Consider the following 26,009-nt stretch of genomic DNA (forward strand, 5'->3'; position numbering starts at 1 on the left):
TACACCTAGTACACGATGACACATTAGAATTTAAAAAAAATATAAGTATGTAAAAACGTTTTCATAACATAAAACATTTTAAAAGCCTCGTAGTTAAGATAATATTAGGTATTTGTTATTTTTATAAAGTTGTGTTAAAGGTGTGAAGTTACACAATTTGTAATTAATTATTTAAACTCAACCAATATAATAGTATAATTATGTATATTGTGTGTACCAGAATAATTATTATCGTTTCCCTAATATTGTTATTGAGTAGTGGTACATCACTATGTAAACTGTTTTTCTTCATTTTTCTTGTGTGATATTTTTACATGTGTTTGTGTTTGCGAAAAACTGAATATGGACGAATAGGTTTTAAAATTACCTAGCGCGTGTAGTGTACGTTTGTTTTAGATTATTATAAAACATACTTAGTCAAGCTGGGTGCCAAAACGGTGGAAAGGTTTTTGAACCTTGCCGACGACAATTTTATTGAGGATGTCAAAGAAGACCTAAAATGTTTTTTTGCGGAAAAAAGAGTTGACAGGTAAACAATTTATTATAATGTTTATGTATTCATTAAAATGGGAGATAATTGTATATGCTCAGTTTGAATGAAAATTTTCGATAGCTGCCTAAATTTAAAGTAAAATCTCTTGCCGACAAAGGCAGATGTATGTTTCAAGGTTATGAATCAGTGAACGTAGGACGTATTGAACAAACGCAAGTTAAATAGAGCATAACGAGATGACACCTTGAACAATAATAAACTCAATTGAAAAAAAAATAGCTCTCCTATGTTACAATAATTTTAAAATTTTAATTAATTGTTTCAGTTATATATTTATTATTTACTTCCTTATAAATAGATTTAAATTAATCAGTATAATTTTATTTCTTCATGTTTTTGTTCTAATCTTGCTATACATACCTATATTACTATAATTTAGGTTTTTTAAACATTACTGCAAGATATATAAAATATAAATAAGGAAGTTCAGTTTTCCTATTGTTACAAACATTTATATAATAAAACCTAAAAAATAATATTATTTAAACATTTACTTTCTTAAGACTGAAATATGGATGTGTTACAGTGTTCTAGTATTTCCACCTGTGAGCAACTACCGCAGATTTCTCATTCATCGCTGTGTTGAGCAGTTGAGTCAACCAGATCTTGCCACCTTCTCGATAGGTGTCAGTGACGAGCGACGAACTGTTGTTTGTTACCGAGATAAATTACTGAGGTAATCCATAAAGTAATATAAATTTAATATGTTCTGTATTCATATGAATGTGTATAAATACTTATCTTTAATTTTACTTTTTAGTGATGAAGCTTGTGCAAGACCAAACATGGTCCTGACACAGACAGAAAAGCCGAGTGCCACCCAAAATGGACAGAGTGAGTTTCACTAGATTTTCAATAAGTAATTTTATAATTAATATGTATCATTTTGCACTTTGGCTTAGTGGTGTATAACCTGGACATGGAGTGTAAAATGGAGGCTCAAGGTAATAGTCAATGCAAAAAAATAATTGTTTAACATTGGTAGGCATAGAAGAATTAACACTAACTTAAAAATGAATTTTTGCCATTTTATTTTGTATAAGAAAAACATTGTGTCTAAAATACTTTATAATAGAAACATTTATGTTTACACAATATAAAATTACAAATAAATCTTCATCACCAAATTCAAAAAGTCAATTAAAAAGATGAAAATTTCAAAAACGATTATATTTAAAAAATTTAAACTATATATTTTATCTTTAACAATTTCACTGACAAATCAATGCACCAAATATTCTCAAAATTTTTATTTCTAGTTATCCATATTTATATTTTGTTTTTGATATAATTTTGCAAACGACTCCCGCGAAGGCTCGTATTGTTCATATGTCGAGCAATCTTATTCAAATAAATTAGGTCATACCAAAATTTTAAATTGAAGGAAGAAAATCGGTTACATTTTAGTGTTTTTGTATTACTTGATGCACTTCCGTTTTAACTATAAAATGCAAGTAGTTTGTCACACGACTCTTTTAAACCTCTTTTTTGGTAATACATAATATAATATAATAATATCTTGGAAATAATAAAAGTGTAGTCCCGTCACCCGTGTAGGTAGTTGGTATGGATATGGTAGTTGTTTTACACCGAAACAATTATTGCACATAAAACAATTTAAATGTAGCAAAATACTATGTTGTGCAATAGGCGGCCTTATTGCTATTATGCTATCTCTGCTAGGCTACAGGCGAAATATACGCACTGTGTTGCAACCTCAATCTCGGATACGGTACGGCAGAGAAGTACGCCGTCGCCTCTTGGTATTTCTACGGTTGGGATCTCAATTATAATACCAAGCGCTGACATGTAGCGCGGACTCGATGTCGATATTATTCTAAAAGATGAGTTTCCTCACTCTCACACCTCAATATATGTCTTTGTAAGTTTGTCTCCAACTCGCACTTAGTTTATCATTGTATTTTTGCAACAAAAACAAAGTTTAATGTAGCATTTTATTATGCTTTATACGTATTTAATATAGATTTAACTCAATTGCCAGTGTACTATTCAAAAATGAACAACAGCATGTTTGAAACATGTTTGGTACTTTATAACTATAGCCTTCAGTAAGCGGCGATTGTGCAATTTTTTGCAATATCCAACCGATATATGTACCAAATAAGTACACAAGTATTAGGATGTATGTTAGTAATTTCCGTTAGTGTGTGTGTTTTATGAACACATATAAAAGATTGTGACAGGTTAAACATCTATAAAACTGAAACATTTGATTTCTATTAATAGGTAATAGAAATTTGTAATAAATATTTTAAAAGTGAATTCGTCGCCTGTTATATTTTTAGTGCAGCGTTATTAGTGAAAGCGTTGGACATTCCTCGGTAATACGTGAAGCGATATTGTCTTCCTAGAAATAGGCCACGCCTATTAATTTTCTTTAAAAAATTATAACGTTATTGTTAATTGTATTTTTTTGTTAATTTAGCTAAACACTTCTTGCACTATTCCCTTATATTAATATATATTAAACTTTCATACGGAAGGGTTGCGTGGAAGAGATCGCTGGTTAAGCGATAAGGCCGCCCTTTTTTCCACATTATTTATTTCCATCTTTTTTTATATTCACTGTTCATGTAATAAAGTGTAAATAAATAAGTAATGTTTAAAGGTCCAAAACTCTTTACTAAAACATGTTGACGTGATAACGTCTTTAAAATCGTTTTAGTCGGGTGACATGTTCAGAAACTTGTGTCACACCAAATCCTCACGAGCGCGATCGCAGGTATAACGAGAGAGAGACGGACCGATCTCCCGTCTCATCTCGAGCGCTGCCAGTCATTCCGTGAATATATGAAGAAAAATGTATGTCATAGTCGAATAAGTAAACTTGTCATTTTACACCCGAAATTTATCATCAAAAGTGTGAATAAAACGATAGATGTAATTTAAAATTTGAAAAAATTGTTATCTTCATTAATTCCTTACATCCCAAAAACTTATATCACCAATAAGACGTTATCACGTAAACATCTCGATCGTAAACCTACTTTACAAACAACCAATATTTTTTTTATGTTCCATTATTATTAAAATATTTAGTTGTTCTAGAATTTAGTTTCTCAAGTTACTGCTATGTAATAACGCGTTGCACAATAGAAAAGATTACGATGCTACATAAATGTCAGAAGTTAATTATTGTACGCATTTAAGTCGCTGTTACTAATTATTAATTTCGAAATACTTACAGAAGAATTTAAATCTTTGTATAATCCCCGCAAGATTTTAGACACATTCAAAGATGAGACTTATTACGATGTTTCACCTTCACCGTACCAACAAGTGATATTTTTGCACGTAGAATGAAAAGTCTGTGGTGAGATAACCCCATTCCAATATTTCCATAGTATTCATATAGCTTATTGATTTTATGAATTTAATATAACCCGTAACCGGAATAAAATTTCGATTTAAATTCATATGCATTTGCGTAAATTTTAATTTAAACACGCGTTACTAAGAGATTTGTAAATTGCTCTATCTTAATAGACAAGTGGAAATAAAGTCCCGTAAATGAGTCAAAGGAGAGGGGATATTATTGTGTATTTATTTTTTATATAATGTTACTAGCGGATCCGACAGACGTTGTCCTGCTTGATATTTCAAGCGATTAGGATATAAAAGTATGAAAGTACCGACTACAGCGCCATCTATCGAGCTGATTTGTGAATCTAAACCATTCCCAGATCCCCTTGAACACACACAAAAAATTTCATCAAAATTGGTCCAGTCGTTTGAGAGAAGTTCAGTGACATACACACTCACAGAAGAATTATATATATAAAGATGTATAAAATCTCCGTATATTTAATATATACCGTATAACCAACCAATAATAATGATGCGTGGGCAATTGAGCTACCAAGGCGGATCTTTGTAACAAGTAGCTCGATTTCACAGCCTACCACTTTAATAATGGCTTAAACCCAAGCACTGTATAACATTTAATTATCAAGAACAGTTACGTGATATCATATTAAAGGGAGTACACGATTGCATTATTCAAAATAAATTATTTGTCCCTTTCTATCGCACCTTAAAGACAGAGATAGCCTTGTGTCGACGTTTGCTTGCGCCATTAATTTTCATTATAGCCGAGATTACTCATTACACATTTAATTCATATTGCTCATTTGGGTACGCACTTAGATTATTCAAATATCTCGGAGCTTCTTATTACGAAGAGATTGGAAAGATCTAGAATGTCTATGTAAACTTTATCGGTGAAGCAGTGAACTTTTTTTAAAGGATTGTCTGTCACACCTTTATAATTTAAACACCATTTAAATTCTTTAACCAAACTGTTTGTAACCTGAATTATAAGAGAAAAGTGTATAAACTAGATTTAAAAATATGAAGCTATAATGAACAAGCCATTATGCAAGTCAAGATTGTAGATTTACGCTGCTGTGGGTGTTGTTTATTCTATTCTTAGATTTCATACGTCTAATCTTATATTTTAAATCCGAATGTTCCGTCTTATTCGTATAGGACTTTTTGTTTTCCGAAGAACTGATTTTTAGTATAAATTGAGGGCACATTATTAGACCAGGGTAGAAGCTTTTAAATATAATAAAAAGTGAACAAAAATAATGGTAGGATGTAAACCATTGGAAAAGGAGGAGAATATTATAAAAATCTACAACTTTTCGATTTGATTTTTTCCATAGGACTTTTAGTTTGGCCGGAAATCGAGATAAACCGTTTTTTACCTTTAAAAACTCACCCCCTTCCCGACCTCAGATCTCCCGTAAATTATTTTTCCTTTCATTTTTATAATATTCTCCTTTTCCAATGGTTTTCATCCTACTATTATTTTTCTTTTGCTTTCAAAACTTTACCACCCTGGTCTTAAAAAAAAAACAAAAAAAAAGTCTATTTACAAGAATGTTTAATTAATTTTTATTTATAACATGAATAATATAGTTGTTGAATCCGGTCTCGCTCGCTTCTAAGTTTGAGCTTAAAATTACGGGTTTCCACGCGGTTGTCTTGGTGGTGATTGATGATTGAATTTTATGTATGTAGCTAGAAGGTATAAAAGAATGTTTAGTTGACGACCCCGTATGCCAAACCAAGTTGAGTTTACACACGGAACTTTTGCTTAGCGCTAAGAGAAGAAAATAGTGAAAACAATCAAAAGGTCTCGATATATGGGGTATGGTCTTGCAAGTACGCAACCAATGATTTTCTATGCAAATAAAGTAGTCCTGATTCCTCTGTTACATTTCTGTGCTACGTAAAACATCTAGCACTCGTTTTTTATCGGATTACATAGTGTGCGATGATTGTTTACGTTTGTTTACGCTTCTATTTATTAACTAAAATATTTATATGTAATTTAATTAACGTTAGGTTACATAACTCGGGCAAAAGCAAAAAATCGGTTGTCTGTGAAATCGGTTTACTGACGATAGTTGAACGTGACAACGTCACGAACCGCTTACTCAAGTAGGAGAGAGACAGATGTCGAACGCCGAAGAGCGCGGAGTCCGATAGTGCCTCTCTGTCGCTTCGCGCTCTCGCTTGCACTTCAAGCCTTAAATGGAACGCCTCAGAGCGAGGTAACGCCGCATGAGTCATGTTTTTTCGTGCGTGCAGCCGGCTCCATCGATTTATTGAAAGAATTACGAAACTTAATATTTAAATCGGCAGAATCATAGTGGTGTACCACCAGAGCGCTACAGAAGTGGACTTATTTAAAGCGATCGTTGCTTATTGCGACTCTTGATCGACCACTTACCGCATAAATGCATCATTGCACATTAGCCAAGATTCGTCCTTCACAATGCCGGTGATCGGTGACATAACATCTGTTGCAAGCAAATGACCAACGAACGGGGCCGCACAAGTAGGCCGCCGAGAGTGAAAGTAGCACGCTGCACGGAGCAGGGCATATCTGAACTTTGATTTTGTAATCTATGTTAATATTTTATCGCTGTTAATTTGTGTATTGTTCTGTGGGAATTTATTTTTGCCTTCTTTTTTTGAATTGCATTTTAAAATATTGTATTCCCTTTATTTAGATTTACTTTTCTTTTGACGTGACAACGTCTTATAATTCGATGGAGCCGGCTGCACGCACGAAAAAACATGACTCGTGCGGCGTTACCTCGCTCTGAGGCGTTCCATTTAAAATTGACATAATTGTATTTATGCGTACAAATAAATGTAACTTGATCAATTCAATTGTGATTTCCATTTACCTCCTTCTCTATATCCATACAAAATACCTATCAAACAAATAAAATTTAATTTTTTTTGGGAAAAATGCATCCATCCCATCAATATTTTTTATGACGTTGTCACGTTCAATAATCGTCAGTAAACCGACTTTACAGACAACCGATTTTTTTGGATTTGTTTTTATTTATAATTAATCAATCTAAATCGTTTATTCTAATATATATATCTATTGTTTAAACGTGGCGTAGGCCATGCCAGAATGTTGAAGTTCCAAAGATAAGTCATGATCATTTTTTTTATTAATAATTGATAATGATAATATCGTAGTAATTACACATAATAAAAATTTTGCTCCTTGAAGCTCTGGAAAATGTTACTTTCGAACTTGGTTCGACTATTGGACAATATACTAAAATTTACGTATTATGTAAGTTATCAGATTAGATTAATTAATAAATAGCCGAACTTAACTTTAAACTGTAACAGTGCTTCAATCACGTGAACGTGTATGTATGTACGTAAGCTTTAACATGCGAAATTTCTATCAGGGAATTATTAATTTTATCTACCTTGGCCTAACCACAATACTCGCCCACTCGTCTGATTGAATTTTCACAAAAAGCCATAAATTTATTACAGAAGTTAGCAAAGAGTTTTCATTGCTATGTAAAATTAGTAAATGTGTTTGGTTTGAGTTAAGATACTTCTTAAAACCTATTTTTTATATATATTTCTGGCGGAATACACCAAGAATTTATAGGTTTTATTCAATAACGTTGTTCCGCGTCATAAAACACAACAATTATATAATAATTGACTATTTTTACTAACCCAACACATTAGTTATCGTTTTCAACCAGTTTTATTTCCTACATTATGACCGCTCTAATATATTATGTTTTCCTCGTAATAGTGAAAAGTGGTCGCTAGAATTTTCTCGCAATCGACACATTTTTTTCCATTGACCCAACCGAGAGTGTTGCATAAACTGTTATAGATTTAAAACATGGATTTAGGATATATAAGAAATAATATATATTTAGTTCGTATGATTTCAACACTATTGTAGCAAATACAAATATAAAGTTTTCTCCAGTATATATTATAAGCATTAAAGTAATGTAATATTTGTGTTGCAATCAATTAATAAATACTCAAGTCTACTCAATATTTCTGAATATGTATTAAATATAAATATGTATGTATTTCAATATCAAAATGTTGTCAGTATTATATATAATAGTCGTGGTTTATTATATTTTTATATTCACTGTTACTACTTAGTAAGCTTTTAAAGACCTGCTGTAAGCTACTGCTAACAAATATTTTAGACAGCTAAAGTAACTGTTGACTTGCGTCATCATAACAGGATATATGCTAGGTTGTAACTCCAAAAACATTGTTAACTCCATGTAACGTCACTCGATTTAACGACAAATACCGCTAATGCGTCGAAATCAATCGGCTTTGGTTGGTTTCGCTTGTCTTCTATACAATGATAAACTCTACATAGCATTACACCCACCCTATATAACGACAACTAAATAATAAAAGTACTTTTTTAAATTGCCGAAATTAGTTAAAACTACGGAGCTGTGTACTTTATTTCGTCGCTTTATTGTACTAGCCCGTAAACTCGACTATCGGCACCATACGTCGAACTTTCTAAGAAATCCGTTCTTTTGTTTACAAATTGGGATTGATTGAGCGTGATTTATCACGAAGATGCATCAATATCGCAACATATGAATAAAGTAAAAAAAATACAACATAATTTCTGGTGCAGCAAAAGACGTCAAGCGATAAAAACAGACTATACGCAATAGCGTTCAAATAATAATTGTGTCTTATGTAATTACTAACACTAGTCTGAAATAAACTTGTTCTTTTTCTAATACAGATTATACTTCTTTCCATTTAACGACAACTCTTTGTAATGTCAAAAATGCAGTCCCATGAGTGTCGTAATATAGAGTTTACACTGTAATTTGACTTGCTAACATTTTGACTTATTATAAAATCATATTTGATATTGTGGTTAAAATATATCGTAACCATTACAAACACGCAACTATCATTATTTGAAAAGACTACCATGCTTTAGGCGACGAAATTATTTGCAAGTTCTGAAACTATCCCAGTCCCTTTAATCACGGGTACCATATAATTTTAGGAAATGTTAAACGTAAGGATACCTCTAGTCAAGTCTTCCGTGCAGTAATAAAACAGTCGTGACTTCAGTTGCATGGGAGCGGTGCACTGATGTAATTCTACGTAACATATCTTGATCGACGTTCTGACGGGTTTTTATGTTGCTTGCTACTTGCTAATCTTGTAAATATATATTATATACTAGAAGACTCGGCCAAGCATTGCTGTGGCTAAGGTTGTTGTTATATTACATAGTAGTAAACTATTTAAGAAAAACGGTAGGAGAACATCCGACATGGGGACCACCATGCTTTTGGTGGTTATGCCATTAAATTGTAGCTTATGTGAAACGTTGGTACTTTCAACACTGCGCCATCTGTTAGAATTGTGACTGTCAAATAATAAACAAATATTTTGCAATAAAATAATATTGCGGGTATAAATTATGATGTAAGCTATTCTATCTTTTAAGTTAGATCAAACTGCACACGGTGTGCAAATTTGATAGAAATCGGTTAAGTAGTTTAGGAGTCCATAGCGGACAAACAACGTGACGGGTAATTTATATATACATATTAAGATCACTCATAAATCCATAAATCTACAAGTTTATTTTTATTCCTTTATAAGGATTACTCTATTGCTTTGTATTAGAATAAAACATATTTTCAAATAAAAAATACGCCCATAACATACAGTGGGTTCGATTCCCTACAGAAAAAGTTTTTTAAATATAGACCTAAAAGGTTGTTCAACTGTTTATAAAAAAAATGCAACGAAACAGGTGCAGCTATGCATCTGCTTCCGTGAGCATTGTGGGAACTCACCGCTAATGTATTTTATTTTAATTAATTGGTTTTTCTAAATAAAATAAAAATGACGTCATGAAAGCGGTCTTTTATTTGCAACGACTATAATAGTTTTCCTCGTATATGATTTGTGAATATTATTTAAAAAAATCTCATTTAAAAAAAAGTTAATTTAGTCTAAGTGAGATAATATTGTCTCTCAAAATCGATATGTCTACAATATACAAATAAGACAATGATTAATCGTACTTTAGTGATTATTAAATTTTGTTGCGATTTTCCTTGAGATTGTTTTTGTATCACGTTGTTGACATTATGTAATATTGCAGATGCGGTGGGGAGCTCTGCGCGAGCGCAGCCTCAGGAGAAGCCAAGGTAAGACTTCCTATATCTCCTCATTCCTTTATCAGACGTCGTGAAGGGCGAACGTATACGTACCTAGTGATTGTGCTATCAGTGTTTTTGTGATTGTGCGTGGATTTGTGTGACTTTGGATTGTGCAGAGTGAGTTATTGTCTATTATTATTTATACAGTTATGCGAAGTTAAATTAATAGTAGCTGAGTTAAATGTATCTCAAAATGGCATAAGTCATGTACAAAGGGCTTATAAATCACATTTGCAAATGACTTATGTTTAGGTTCTGTGTTATGATTGGGCTATACGTGAGATAAATATGCACAACAATGATTATTACATTTAAGAGATTTATAAATTGAAATTGTTCAATTAAATTCAAAATGGAATCCATGGCAATATCCTTGTGTGTTTGTAAAGTTTAGCAAATGTTAAGGCAGGTAGTTGGTCGGTCGAGGCTTAGAATCACTATCATGAAATGACAATGTTATTTGTCTTCCTGTTAAACAATGATGTCATAGTGCATTGTTTATAAGGCAATGTTGTGCTTTGCCGAAAGATTCAGTACTTATTATTAATCTATTACTAGTGTGCATATTAAAAACTTTATCGATATTTTTATATGACGTGTGTATGATAACCTCAAATGTGCTAGTATTTTTTAACAAATAATATTTTTATATCAGGCTATTTTAGTAGGTATTTAGTGCTCACACCCTAAGTCAGGGAAGTCGTCAAAATTCGTAATTTACTGTTTACATTATCTTTGCGTGTATGGCGTATTGCATACGTGACAATTTATTTTGTGTATTAAATGACTTGCGTCTTTGGAATTAGAGACGGTAGATTTTTGGAACTTTAAACAATTAAATTAGTTTATCTATTCTTGGGATTGGCAAAAAATTACCATTGTGGTTAATATTTGCATGCTTATGGTGCCTTTGCATGAATCAATCAATTCCGTGTCTTATTTTGTAACACATAAGGTGTATAATACTGGGTTAGATTTAGGGAAACCAATAATTGTTACGGGTATCAAAGCCTAAAAGTACTTGTCTATGACAAAAAATGGTCAATAGAGGCGACAATGTGTTATGACCAAGGTTTGAATTTACCCAAAGCTAAATAAACAATAATATATGTATGTAATTTCAATTGAATATGTCTAAGGTCTTTTCGTATCCGTAAAGGATTTTTTTTTGCCTTTTACTTGGCCTTGTAAAGATGTATTAATGTCTTATTTTGTACGTAAACCCCAGTTATTTAATTATACAGTACCTACTCATAAGTAGAATATGTAATCTCTGTACAATAATGTTAAGGAGTTTAAAAGTAAATGGATTTAAGTGTTTAAATCTGACGAAGATGACTACAATCTTATTAGTTATACTTTGTGTTATTGTTAAGACAAAGAAAAAAATATTTGCTTAGTTGGCTAATGGCAGGTAATTATTTAATAAATTTATTACATTCTTATAATTCTCTGACCCATGCCCTCTTCTTCTTCTTCACTTCTGAAAGCGACACATTATTTTGGGCATTTGACTATTAATACGTATTATTAAAAATTTTAAACCTTGTGTACAAATTTTAATCATTGATTAGATAATTTTTACAACTATAATAACCAACACAAGATAACAATATCGTTATTTTATCGTGGCAATACATTATGTTTATTGCTTAACCAATTACACCAGACTACAAACCATTTCATAACCTCAAAAAACCCAACGAATAAGCAAATAAACAAAGATTAGAATGCGCGCGGTGTATTGAAAGTATGTCGTAGTGAGAGGTTACATTCGGGCGACCTTGCCCCCGATTGTTACTTAACAGAGAGCAATGGACAGCAGCGGCCGGTGAAATGCTAAAGTAGGTTAAAGCGTGCTAAGAATTTGGCTAAGTTGTTGCGAATTGTGGGTAATACCGGACACGGTAGGTACCTTAATGAGAAAAATTGTATCTATACATAAGAAAAATGTCCTTTAGATGTTGATTAAATATAATTCTCAAACTAAAGCAGGTTTAATAATGTTCTTTTGTAGAACATGTATTGAAGCTGTTAAACAGAGGTTTCCATATTTGATAAAATGCATGATATATGCTTTTGTTTGTGTATGTAACATAATTATACTGTCCCAAATCCTTCATGCGTAAGTACTAACTAGTTTCTTTGTTCTCCGAAGTTATTCTCGAGGTTCATGGTGATGCTACGTTCTTGCGTTTGATGTGTCGTAAAGCAACGTAAATGTGCTATTGTGTTGATACAATCATTATAACAAGTCGGAAACCAATATTCTTAGAACCTACCGTTCCTTAATGCAATTTCATGTAACAATAGATGCGTTCACAATGCGACAGAGTTGTCACTCTTGCGGAAGCGTAATTAGGTGAGAAATAAAACTAGGTTACAAAAACATAACCGCGCCTTTGTTTTCAGATCCGGTTCGTCGAAACCCAGACGACCAGATCGAGCGGTCTATGTTCCGAGGGCTTTGCGAGGTGGAGCAGACAACACCACAGACGAAAACAAACCTTTAGAAAACAAGCGAACCAGTCACAGCGCCGACGGAAAGTGTCCAAAATCTCCTGGGTCCAAAGAAAAGTCCGTTCACGGTACACCCAGAAGATCTCTAGACAAGAATTTCTGCAACGTTTACACACCGCCTCATCTCAGGAATCAAAGATCTCAGACAGCACACATCGATAGTGAGCCTCCTAGCGAAAACACAACCGTGCCTTTCGGCTGTCAAGTGCCAAATAGTAATAGTGCAATATCAAATAGTGATAATAGTTATAAAGAGTTAGAAGGAGAGAGTTTCTATATAGGAGATTATTTTGTTAACGGACAGCTAGGTTTTTACTCACCTAATTTGTACGAATACAACGATATACAAAACGTCGAAGATTGGAGGACAAATGAAACTGAAGACTTGAATATGTCGCTTCAACAAAATCAAGGCAATATTATTGATAAGGATTATTTATATGACAAAGATGAAGACGTCGAGAAGAATGAATTGAAGCGAGCGTCACAAGAAATTAATAGAAGTAGTAAGAGAATTATTAAGCAGACTTTTGATTCGGATGTTTTAGTGATATCGGATCCGATAGGGGAGCCTGTTAGTCCACGATCGACCAGTCCACGTGAGAAAGACGAAAATGAAGTACCAAAAGAGCAGAAAAAGAAGACTAAACCAAAATTAGAAGCAAAAGTATCATTAAAACGCGAAGAAAACGATTGGGATGCAGTGTTTGATGATAGTGGTGAATGCCTGGACCCGTCTTTACTAGAAGAACTTACATCTACTGTTGGGAAGGTGCACATATCAAAAACTAAGAACAATTACGATCAGTATCAAACACGAGGTCAGGCGTTATTCAACGGGCCCTATGATGAGACGTTTGCACATGTCGTGGAGGTGTATGATTTTCCAAATGAATTTAAAACGAATGATATATTGTCGTTGTTTAGTGAATATAAAGATACTGGGTTCGAGATTAAGTGGGTGGATGATACGCATGCCTTAGTTGTATTCAGCAGCGCAAAAATTGGTAAGTTTTGTATTTTGTTACTTACTGTATCATTGAACTAATATAAGTTGCATTTAAAAATAACATATTTAACGAGTATTCGTGATTCGGGGAAGGTGCACTTTCAAAGCGTATATCGAAATATTAAAAAACACTCAATTGTCACAATAATGTGGCAAATATGATATTTAAAGAAAAAAAACTTTTTGACCGGATTAAAGTTATGTATTATTATTAATTTACAATTATTTAACATAATTTTAAATTTGTCAAACACCTGGGATCCAATAATATCCAAATTAAAATCTCAAAATAAACATTCCGCGAAAATAGAGGACACCGTGAGCCATTTCTGCCAAAACCCTCCATCTTTTAGTCGATACCAACTCCGGGGAAATAAATACAGATAATGCAACTTTTTTCTACAGCTTTGATACTTTTTGACATCCAACACCTTTTGTCTTCAGTCACCGTGACCACGCACGCTGTAAAGCGCGCGAAACGTCGGTTGAATTTAAAATTATGTTAAATAATTGTAAATTTATAATAATACATTACTTTAATCCGGTTAAAAAGTTTTTTTCTTATATGTGTAAAGATTATGTCAATAAAAGACAAAATTAAAAGACATTTTGGTTGTAACGCTTTCACAACTATTGTATTTGCCAGTTTTGATCTAATATAGAATTTATTAACATGTAAACAGTAACCACATCGCATGTAGCGATCTGGTCTGATCATCGTTCACGCCTCGACACATTTCTAGACCAGATTGTAGGTGTAATTAACCAGTCCATAAAAACATTTTATTAATTCTTACAAATACTTATGTAAATGTTGGCGTGTAGTTATTCAATACGTGCATTTAAAAGATTAAATATGAAGCCAGATAAACGTTATTGTTGTGTTCAATGTGATGGTTCGCAACCTTGTCCATACATAGCTAGGATAAATATTAAATTTTTTACACGCTTTATATTAGCTTCACCTGTATGTATGTATTAACCGACTCCTTCGGACTCGATTTTGACCCACTTTTAACGGACAGATTTAATTCAAACTTTGCGCATAATCCGGTCAAATTAGACTAAAAAATAGGGGTACGGTTACAATAATTCGCACTTGGCTGAATATTGGTAGGATTGCTCAATACACTATTATAAAGGAAATGTGAAAAGTCCTCATCGATCCGACACGTGCAAAAAAATTTACTCCGGGTCAAAGATCACAAAAATGGGTTTTTCGCGATTTTCAGCAAAATGGTAAGTTTTATCATAAAATTAGTTTAGACAAAAATTGTAGATCAGATAATTATCTATAAAAAATGTCGAAATACTTTTTTTCCTAAGAGCCACCGTTTTTGAGATATCACGATTCAAAAAGTTGAAAGAGTTGTAATCGTCATAATATGTATAAGTACACCACGTATATACATCACTGAAGCCGTAATACAAGCAAAAATATCGTTCTAACAACAACAAGAAGTTATCACCAACGGAATTCGCTTTCTTCTCGCTATGTATGGAGCTCCTAAAAAAATTACGTGCTTAGATAAATTCAGATATGCATGTTTCGTTACAAATACTCGAAATAAAAAACAAGTGCAGTTAGCATGTCTTCCTTCAACCTCAGCGGCTGCTCATCAACATCTTTTTCGGGTATATTACCAAGTTCAAGTGTGGCTTGGTAATCAGTTAGACCCAAAAGACTGGGGTTGGAAGTTGGTCGACAATTCATTAGAGCCAGTTCAGACTTTACTTCCACCTGCACCAGAATAACTACTAAACACCATTTTTTGCAACTGTAAAAAGGGATGTAGTGCTAAATGTGGTTGCAAAAAAGTTGACTATTTTGTTCTGTAGCATGTACTAACTGTCATGCTCCAATGTTGAATTGCCAACAATTGAAGATTCATTTGATGTTGACGAAGAGACATGCGATGTGTCATTATTGGGACAATTTATTAACACCCAGAATGAAGAAGATAAAGAAGAAGAAGAAGAGGGAGAAGAAGGCGAAGGAAGAGAAGAAGAACAAGAACAAGAGAAAGCATGATGATTTAGATTCAGACGGATAAATTTTCTTATTTTTTGTAATTTACACCCCTTTCATCATTTTCAACCCTTGTCAATATCTACAGTTATTCAATAGTTTCAAATTAAACAGAATTATAAAAGATCAGTGGAATAGGCCTACCGGGGAAACCACATTAAAAAAAAGCGCTAAGTACACTACCTCAAAGGTGGCGTGGAAACGTGTGCATATTATGACGATTACAACTCTTTCAACTTTTTGAATCGTTATATCTCAAAAACGGTGGCTCTTAGGAAAAAAAGTATTTAGACATTTTTTATAGATAATTATCTGATCTACAATTTTTGTCTAAACTAATTTTATGATAAAACTTACAATTTTGCTGAAAATCGCGAAAAACCCATTTTTGTGATCTTGGACCCCGAGTAAATTTTTTTGCACGTGCCGGATCGATGAGGACTTTTCACATTTCCTTTATAATAGTGTATTGAGCAATCCTACCAATATTCAGCCAAGTGCGAATTATTGTAACCTTGGATGTCTAAATTGACCGGACTAGCACCTGTCAAAGATCGATGACAATGCAATAATCCGAAAAAAAAAAAATTTTACAACCAGCGAGCAACCCATGCTTTTTCACAATAATACCAGTATTTTTTGTTCATTACCATTTTCAGCCTAAATTAGGAATTATTTTTCACTTTTTAGTTTGATGTGCTTTAAAAGCGTGTTTTTTAGTTTTTTTCAAACTATTATTTTTTCGTAAGATATCATTAATATGCTAACGAAGTGAATCCTAATATTAAAGAACAAAATTGAGATTGTTAGTAACGTGTTTGCACCTTAACTGGTGAATCGATTGTATATATTTGAAATGATAGGAACTATACTTATTGTATAAAAACTGAAATAAAATAAAATCAGTGGCGCTATAACCTCTTTAGGTCTAGACCTCAGATTTTTAGTATTATCCTCAAGATGATTTCCTTCACCGTTCGAGCGAAAGTTAAATGCGCACATAGAAAAAAAGTCCATTGGTGCACAGCCGGGCATCGAAGCTACACCCTCAGAGATGAGAGTCGCACGCTGAAGACACTAGGCCGACATTGCTTGCAAAAACTATAATATGCAAATAGAAATATATAATCACATTTGACTTTGGATTCTGCTCCAATATGCACCATAGTTAATTGTGGTCATGGCGGGTCTACTGTTAATTAATTGCTAATATTATTGGCGTATATTTTGAACTACTATTATATAATAGAATACATAATTCGTATAATATTCAAGTTCAAGGCGTCATAGCGCGCGTTCTGAATAAATATCTTTTGTGAGAAAAAGTAGGACGACGAAATCGAAAGTTGTCGATATGTTTTGAACTTTATAATAAAGTTAGTATAAATAACAATATTTATTTCGATTTTTCCGTAGAAAAATGGTTCTTAGGCAGTTAGTTATACTTAGTTAACAGCGACCTTATTTAGGAAGAAAAATCGTTATAGGAATGAGTAGAACATTATTATTTAGTCACACTAATATTCTTCATACTAAATATCTTATTATACAATATATATTAAAGGCTAATAATTATTTCTGTAACAATTGCCTCGAAAGTTTGCTCGTGTTTCTTGTTGAATTAGAGGTGGTTATTGCGGTAATTACAGGAAAATAACTTCTCTCAATTTTTCATAGGTAAATTAATTATGTTCAGTATATATTTTTATATCTTTAAGAGTTCACTTTTGAGCTTCGATTATTATTTTCGTAAATGTTTGTACTTAAATACAAATTAAATGCAGCTTTTACAAATTATATACCTGAAATGTCAGAGAAACATGTAATACAACCAATCTTTCGTCTTTGGGTCACCCGCTAATAAAGGTATATTAAGTCACAAACTCCGCTAGCTCAAGCTTGTTTAAATGTCGAAGTTAAAATAGAAAAAAACTAACTGCTCTTAAAAGTATATTAAAATTTGAATAACGTTCTAGAATACGGGCCCTTACTATCGGATTTATAACTTGACTCGACGTTTAGAATATAGCTTGAATATTTTATTTAATTATATATTCTCATAATATCAATGGGTTGATGCAACAACACAAAATTTTAAAAATTATTTTGACACCGATAGAACAGTTGTCCCACAACCTATCATTAACACACGAATATGAATATTAATTTAATCACAGCATACTGATTATGATAACGAGCACTTAAATGTTACGATAAATAACGCAATACATTGCGTCAGTGTTACCAGCTATGACTTCACACCGTTTGCCGGTTTTTCGTTATCGGTTTAGGGAACATGAAAGAGGTATTTAACATGTTCTAAAGGTTTTATCTTTACCGCGATTTACGAAATCGTTTCAGGCCAAAAGTCTTAAGCCTTTAGCGGGAATCCATATATAAACAAGCATTAATAATTACTGAAATCATCGTAAGTACATATAATGAGTATTAATAATTACATCATCTGCGTCAATTTGAAAAATTGGTCCTATTGATTCATGTAAGTGAACCAACACAAAAATTATACAAGTCGCACCAATATTGCCGCTTAAAATATATAAAGCTTGGCTCGAAAGTTGATTAAATCGACTGTATATATAATAGAATATACATACATATATGTATTTAAATTTCGTTTACAACATTGATCGAATTATCCAAATAAATCTTTAGTTATATTTATTGGCTAGTATAGGGGCTTCAGTGTGCGAACCTCATTCCTGAGGTCGTAGGTTCGATGCCCGGCTGTGCAGCAATGGACTATCTGTTTATGTACTAAACCAGCACGCTTCAGTAACCCAAACAGTTGACGGCGTGTGTCAGTCACAGAAGAATGATAACCTACTTGCTTATTAGAAAAAACAAATGAATAAGTTTTAGTTAGTAAAGCATCTGCCTAAATAAGGATTGGCTGTTACGCTGTACACTGAGTGGAGCTTACTTTCAGTTAAGCAACAAAGCTTTTATACAATTCTAGCTTATGTAGGTAATAGGTATTGTGACATAAGCGGTCGTGCCCACTTTCCACTAGGTCGAGGAAGTTGCTATTCAGTAATGTGATGTAAGTGGGTTCGGGAAATGTCATGAGGATAGATTGAACAGGATTTGATTGGAACGAATTTATTTGATATATCTTGAAGCTAATAAATAGTCTTTAGAGTTAAGTCAGTCTTTTTTTAAAAAGCCTATAGGTCTGCGGCGGTGAAGCTGTCACTCATATAGTATGGGCCCAGCGAAAAGCTATGTTGAGGGCAGCAATTTAAGTCTGCGTTGAACCCATTTTTTATTAAAGTGCTTGTGTTTTTGTGTATGCTTTATTCAAATAAATATTCTTTTCTTTTGATGTCATAATGGAAAGAAATATCTCGTTGGCAAACTATTTTAAGCGAGTTTAAAAAAGATGCGTATATTTTTCTATAAATGTTGCCATTACCTATACAAACTTTAAATACCGATTTATTTAGCTACAATTAACGTGTTGAGGTCAACATCCGATAGCCGGTGATTGCACTTTTATTACTTGTATCGAATACACACGCGATATTGAATTTTTTGTCGAAATGGAATAGAAAAATATATTCAGTTTCGTTTTTCCTTTAGATTGAAACGAACATTTGATGATGTAATATCGATAATGACATAATTAATTGACATTTTCTTAAAGGAAACAATTTTGAACAGTGTTTAAATATTACAAAACTATATAATTCGCGTTTTAAAATATTATATTATTAATATATTACATGCAAGATAAGATGGTCAAATAACTAAAAGAAAACACTAGATGATTACTGGTAATATCGATACTATGAGTGCCTCCAGACGAGGCCTACAACCTACTTACCGTTCAACGACCGCTGTGGCGCAAGAACGGGCAAGTAGGCCGGCGCGCGCGCACCTTGTCTTAACCGTTACTTATCCCGTCTAAATAGAACCTTTTATTTTAAAATGATGCTGTTATGTTATACAAACATACTCGTATATTAAAAAAAAACATATGAATATTAGAATAATAATCTTGAATGAAACCTAAAACTTTTCTGTGTTTGTATTTGTAGTGTTGTTTGTTATAATTTAATCAAAAAAAAGGGTGCGTGTACATACTTATGTACGCGCGTAAGAAGTTATACTTCATTATTAAAAATAGTTTTTGATTGCATGCAAATAATTAATTACAATTAAATAATCAAAGACTGGAAAACGAGTCATTATAGTCAATAAAGTTCAGTTTACATTTGAAAAATTAAATAAATAAATATTTATTATTATTCTTTTACATTAAGTGTAACATAAATTCTATTATTATTCGAATGTTGTTTTTAAATTATGTCCAATGCCGTAGCATCTTCCGTGGGCAACTTCATTCTGTTAATTTTGTGTCACGGTGCATTTTTCATAACGCGCCTAAAGAAGTATAACTTCAAAAATCGTTTTCAACGGGTGATAGTTTATTTATATCTATCTAGCTTCATGTCGCATAGCGCCATCTATGAAGACGAATAGTAATTAAAGCTTTTCGACATCAAAATTCATAAATTGTTAATGGTCTGATTGTTATGCCGAAAGTCGTTAGATAACACCCAATTTTTTTTTAAATAATCTAAATAATTATGCGGGTTAAGCGGATTTTGATACTTTCTCCTCACATTTTCAGCTGCGGAAGTATTGTCTACTCAACGCTCGCTTGCCAAATGTCGACCGTTGCATGCAGCTACCCTCGAATCGCGGAATAAGGCAAAAAAATGTGCAGAGTTCCTTCAACCATACAGGTGAGTCATCTGTTTTTTTAACCATTTTTTTATAAAAAAAATACATGGGTTTACATTACCGTTACCTTTCCGATATAAAAATCGTTGGACCGTGTTGCCTTGTAGAAAATGTATACATACTTAAGTTTAATTTTATTGGGGACATTTTGACAAATTTTGGGGCTAATTTTCAGGTGAATAAAGTACCTTAGCTTTTATTGTATTATAATTGTTTAATTAAATTTTTTGAGGTATAATATTGTGTAATTGTAGTTTTTATATGCCTACAACTTTTGTTTTCAATGTGATATATTTTTAAGGAAAATGTAATAACGGCTGGCGGTTGTTGCATGGTCAAATAATTAAAACACTTTGTTCGAAGCTGTCTTATTGTCACTACACTCTTCCATTGTACTTGTTTTTCGTGAAAAATTGGAAAACACAATTAAAGTTATCTTTGGACAACATATTGACAGTTTTGAAGAGTTTTGACGCTAGCTGCTAGATGGCAAAAAGTGGAACTAAATTTTAATTAACAGACTAGGCAAGTTATGAAACGCCATCGATCCAAGTCATTGCCTAGCTCTTTGGTTAACTGGCTGAACACCTTTCAGGCCGCAAGTTAAACGGCTAGGCAGTTAATTGAACGGCTAATTAAGCTAGTTGGCTGCGATATATATAAAACTAAAGAGGTTTTTTATTTCAACCAAAACTGTCATTGTAGATTTCTCTAAGATATAATTCTATAATTATTATTAAAATGATAAGCATCGTCTTAAATACAAGTTATTGCTTATTTAATCTTTAAATTACAGACAGCGACCAGAAACGTGTACTGCGCTTGCCAGGCGACTGGTCTCTGGCGCTTTGGGTGTGCGATTGAGCACCGCAAGACAGGAAAGAGATGAAGAAAGACGCCTTATTACTATTGCTAGAGGTATTTCTATTTATTTATTTTAATGGAGGGAATTAGACAAGTATAGTCGTATTTTTAATTAGACGAAGCCAACTGACAGTAGCTAATGTCACTTTGTAAAATAATGTTGCCATATTTAAAGTAATAGTGATGCGTTCAGTTCTTGTTCAATCACATGAATGAACAATGAGTGTGAATAGTCAATCATTTCAAACAATAAAAGAACATTATTTCTATTTCAAAATTGTATAAAAGTGCTCTGATATAAGTTAGGTACTAGTACTATGTAACTACAATCAGTTTTTTGACGTCTTATTACAAAGCGCGGCGCGGTGACTAGTGCCATCACCCATCATTAATTCAGGGGGTTTTTACTTTGTCACAACACTATTTTTATTTCATTAAAAACTGACAACACCGTAAACGTCAGTTGACGTCTAATTAAAAATTCGACTATAGTGGAGGTCATAACTGTTGGAGGTGCATTTCGTCATGATCGTAGAACAATGTCGGATTTGAAAAAATCTAAATCCCACTTTTTATCAAATTTGGATGCTACATTGACTAAATATTACGGCTACAATAAAAAAAATCCATGTGTTTTTAATTTCAAAGTAGTCAGTCGGTAAAGTGACGAATTTCATAGAAACATGTGATTTTTTTGAAAACTGTGTAATTTAATGTTATTATTTTGTACAAACCCTTTTGTTTGCTTATATGCCAATTTTCATAATAACAATATGAATTAAAATAGTTATTACTAAAACTAACATGATAATATAATTTTGGAATGGCTGCCCTGTAAAGTTTACTATTTGTCAGATCCGTCACTATTCTACGACTATGACGATTTAACCTAACATGTAAGGTTCATTGGTTCCTGGTTGAGTTCACATGTGACTAGTTTTTATTGTAGGATAATTAAAAAGCCTTTTATTCGATGATGAAATCGGGTTGGGTAGGTTAGAAAAGTCAAAAGGAATAAACTCTTAGTATCCTCAAAGGATACCCTAAATATCCAGAACTATTATCAGCAGTTTTAGAAAAGGTTTTCTAAATACTGGGATAATGATGATATTCATATGGAAATCAGAAACATTTAAGATTTGCTGAAAACATTGGTCTGTTTGCCAAAAACCTATAAAATCTAGAACGCTCCCTTAGGTCAAATACCAAATGACCCTTACGGAAGCCTGCTGCTCCTCATGCTGATTTTCGTCAGTTCAGTTAGTTTCCAATCATTAAATTAAATTTTTAATCCTTGTATTTTGATTGTTTGTAGTATCGCATTTCTTATAACTGTAAGGTAGTAATAATTATGAAGAAATAAATAAATTTTGATATTATGATTTATTCTACGTATTTAATGAAAGTTAGTACAGCGACATCTATGTAAATGTCTGTGTTGTATTTTAAGAATAGTAAGCTTTTATCAAACACAGTCGTGGATCGTGAAACGGCGTACGTGTAACATTTAACCTCGAGGTGTTGATTGTTTATTTAGACCCACAATGAGTAAAAAAAGAATTACGAAAATAATTTTATTGAATTGCCCTTTCAAACTTTTTCAGAGAAGAAACGCAAAGCGGCCCTTCATAAAGAGGAAGCTTGGGATGGCTCGCTTGAAAATTCGTTGCAGACGTTAGACACCTGACCAAAATATATTGGGTAATGCATAACAAAAAAAATATCGGTTGTCTGTAAAGTCGGTTTACTGACGGTAGTTGAACGTGACAACGTCATAAGAAAATACAGATGGAATGGTTGCATCCTTCAAAAGAAAATTTTAATTTTATTTGTTTGATATATATTTTGTATGGATATAGAGAAGGAAGTAAATGGAAATCACAATTGAATTGATCAAGTTACATTTATTTGTACGCATAAATACAATTATGTCAATTTTTGTGTGCAAGCGAGAGCGCGGAACGAGTGCTCTCGCTTGCACTTCAAGCCTTAAATGGAACGCCTCAGAGGTAACGCCGCATGAGTCATGTTATTTCTTGCGTGCAGCCGGCTCCATCGAATTATAAGACGTTGTCACGTCAAAAAAATTAAACTAATATTTTAAAGGGGTAAACTTTGTCAAGTAGTCGGTGATAATTTCTGGATCTACTGAACACAAATTTTAAAATTATTTTACGAGCTATTATTTGTGAGTGTCATATAACCCGAAGAATATATATATATATAAACTTCGACTTTTACGGTCGAACGAAAATGTTTCTTACGAATGCTGCCTTAACGATGACAGCATATTATGTCTAACTTTTATGTAATATATAAAATTCTCGTGTTACAATGTTCGTTCCCATACTCGGCGCGACCGATTCTTATAATTTTTTATGCATATTCAGTAAATCTGAGAATCGGCTACCATCTATCTTTCAAACCCCTTGTTTTCAAACCCAAACCCAGTGATAAAATGTCAAACCCAATTTTTTTTTATGATACAGCATACAAAAATACAAACAACCCCTAATTTTCACACCTCTACTATCAACCCCTATTTTTTATTATAGTAGATAGTTATTTTATTGAACTAAAAAAATGTTTCCTAGAAATAATATACATGGAAAAACAACGTTTGCCGGGTCAGCTAGTATAATATAAAAACGAGTGTGCCGTGTCTATCTATCTGTCAGAAACCACTGCATGCGTTATTGCGTTATCACCAATATCTAGAATGATTCACGAAAATGGTTTAGATTAAATTTTTCAATATTTACTGGTCCCGGTTGCCCGTGCCAGCGGGTCCCTAGTTTATGATAAATAAGGATGGAAGATAAGTTACTACCGTACTCGTACTGCGGGTACAACGCAGGTGATTTTTTTTTGTTTTTAAAAAAAGAACTCTAAACGTAAACGACAACATTTAATTTTAAATTTTATTTTATCAAATAAGAAATTTATTTAAAAGTTAAATTTTATTATTATAAACTATACTACTAACTATAAAATATAATAACTAAAGCTTTTTTTATTTTAGGTCAAGCAAGAACACCACGCCCACTCGGACATAGTTAAATAAAGTTATTTTTATAAACAATGCATAGTTGCGGGGTTTTGATCGCCGGCTTAGTTATAATTAGTTGAATTTTATTGTCTTCAAGGGGGCGACTGCAAGCCATTAACTGAATGTTAGATTTAAGCAAGTTTTAAATGTTATCTTACATAAATTAAATATAAAAAAAACCTTGGAATTATTCACTTAAATTATAGACTTTTTATGCCATTAAACTCTGATTATTCGTTGACCTAAATGTTTGCTATTTCATGAATTAATCAATTTTACGATCTGGCCACGACAAGAAACAAAAATGCGCTTTCAAAAGTGTCAATCGTCCTATTAACCTCTTATTACATGAATTTGGTTCAAAGTATATGAAAATGATAGCATTATGAACGGGCTGAAGTTTATCATTTGCTTCTTAAGTGGTGCCCCCTTTGCGTTTGTATAAGCCTGATTAGTTTAATGCATATAAATCTCAAATGTTTTGCTTGTGTATGCTATTTTAGTATTTGTTATCACAATTTGATATTAAACTTTTAAGTTGCGCTCAAATATTGAGATTGCTTTATATTATACAGATTTCTTATTTCTTAGTTCAAGTATTACGTAACGCAATTTTTGGAGATTATTGACCCCCCCCTCTCCCATGAACTCGCCGTAACGCTTTTCAGTACCCAAGTACAGTACTGTATCCAAGTCTAGTAAACGTTTCGTGACCACCTAGTGACTCTTTAGTTACTATTATGTGGTGTAAGTAGAAAATAATAACAATAACGCGTCATTCAATCCCCGCCCCGCATCGTAACGTTTTACAAAAGGACCCCCCCCCCTCCTAAAATTCGTTACGTAATACTTGAACGCTCCCTTACGAAAAAACGAATTGCGCAAGAAAAGTCGATATATTTGTTAAGACTCCGCGCTCCGTGGGCATATTTGGATCTAAATAAAAGCATCAATGGTATAGAATACTTGTTAACTAAACAAATTGTGTAGAGGTCGATGTGTTTATCCTAAGGCCTTAGCAAAATTATTATTGGACACGCTTTAGTATGAAGATCTAAATTTACTCCATCGAGTATGACGTCCAAATCTACTCGACTATTTGAATACTTGTGTGTGATATGTAGCAAAATATGACAATTATTGAAAATTATGTATTATTAATCATTTTACAGTATTTACTGGTTATAAGTCGCATCGTGCTTTAGAAAGAGATACTCGCTTTGTAGAGCGTCATCTCTGTCACACGAAACACTAACAGAAATCTATTAGGAGATAGAGAAGGCGCTATACGAAGCCGAAGCTAGCTGAGTATCTCTTTCTAAAGAACGATGCGACTTATAAATGGCCGAGTACTGTACTGTCAACCAATTATTTTACGTTTGACAATGAGTAGAGTACTTTGAATAAGTATATATGAATTCATCTACGATACCCGTTTATAAACATAAAATTAATCCAGCAAATTGAACTTTAATTGTCTAATAATACGATCTAAATCAATAGTTGAATTAGTGTTAGACATTTTATTACGATGTTGCTTTTAACTGTAGCTTAATTCTTAGGAACAAAGATCAGTTTAGCTTGCACAGCGGGTCTATAAATGTGTCCTTATTAAACTAAACTACATTAATGTGTTATACAAATATAATTTGAGAAAGAGATAAAAT

General features: G+C 32.7%; 2 protein-coding genes and 1 long non-coding RNA gene across 3 annotated transcripts in view; 2 read left to right on the forward strand and 1 right to left on the reverse strand.

Annotated features, from left to right (window-relative positions):
• LOC125053545 (zinc finger protein OZF-like) overlaps positions 1-21,439 on the forward strand; it is a 31,592-nt gene extending 10,153 nt beyond the window's left edge. The window contains exon 10 of the mRNA XM_047654933.1: positions 21,389-21,439. The gene's annotated coding sequence lies outside the window, so the exon portion shown is untranslated. The remainder of the gene's footprint in view (positions 1-21,388) is intronic.
• LOC125053546 lies at positions 1-24,912 on the forward strand. Its single transcript, XM_047654934.1, has 10 exons — positions 1-45; positions 397-529; positions 1,080-1,229; positions 1,314-1,387; positions 10,047-10,092; positions 12,517-13,631; positions 20,317-20,431; positions 21,226-21,347; positions 22,898-22,994; positions 24,316-24,912. The coding sequence occupies exons 4-9, from the start codon at positions 1,339-1,341 to the stop codon at positions 22,978-22,980; spliced, it is 1,530 nt and encodes a 509-aa protein (XP_047510890.1). The 5' UTR covers positions 1-45; positions 397-529; positions 1,080-1,229; positions 1,314-1,338; the 3' UTR covers positions 22,981-22,994; positions 24,316-24,912.
• Positions 14,942-15,482, reverse strand: LOC125053549. Its single transcript, XR_007117594.1, has 2 exons — positions 15,238-15,482; positions 14,942-15,140 (listed from the first exon to the last, which is right to left on the reverse strand). It is a non-coding gene; the product is annotated as an uncharacterized LOC125053549 (long non-coding RNA).
• Positions 24,913-26,009: the final 1,097 nt, after the last annotated feature.

The sequence above is a fragment of the Pieris napi genome, chromosome 11 (genome assembly GCF_905475465.1).
Source record: "Pieris napi chromosome 11, ilPieNapi1.2, whole genome shotgun sequence".
In the NCBI taxonomy this organism is placed as follows: Eukaryota; Metazoa; Arthropoda; class Insecta; order Lepidoptera; family Pieridae; genus Pieris; species Pieris napi.

What these genes read in the sequence shown, in the direction of transcription:
- LOC125053546 (XM_047654934.1), top strand. Translation starts at nt 1,339, where the DNA reads ATGGTCCTGACACAGACAGAAAAGCCGAGTGCCACCCAAAATGGACAG. An exon ending in ATTCAGCAGCGCAAAAATTG is followed by an intron (nt 13,632 to 20,316) that starts GTAAGTTTTGTA and finishes TCACATTTTCAG; the next exon opens with CTGCGGAAGTATTGTCTACT. An exon ending in GAGTTCCTTCAACCATACAG is followed by an intron (nt 20,432 to 21,225) that starts GTGAGTCATCTG and finishes TTTAAATTACAG; the next exon opens with ACAGCGACCAGAAACGTGTA.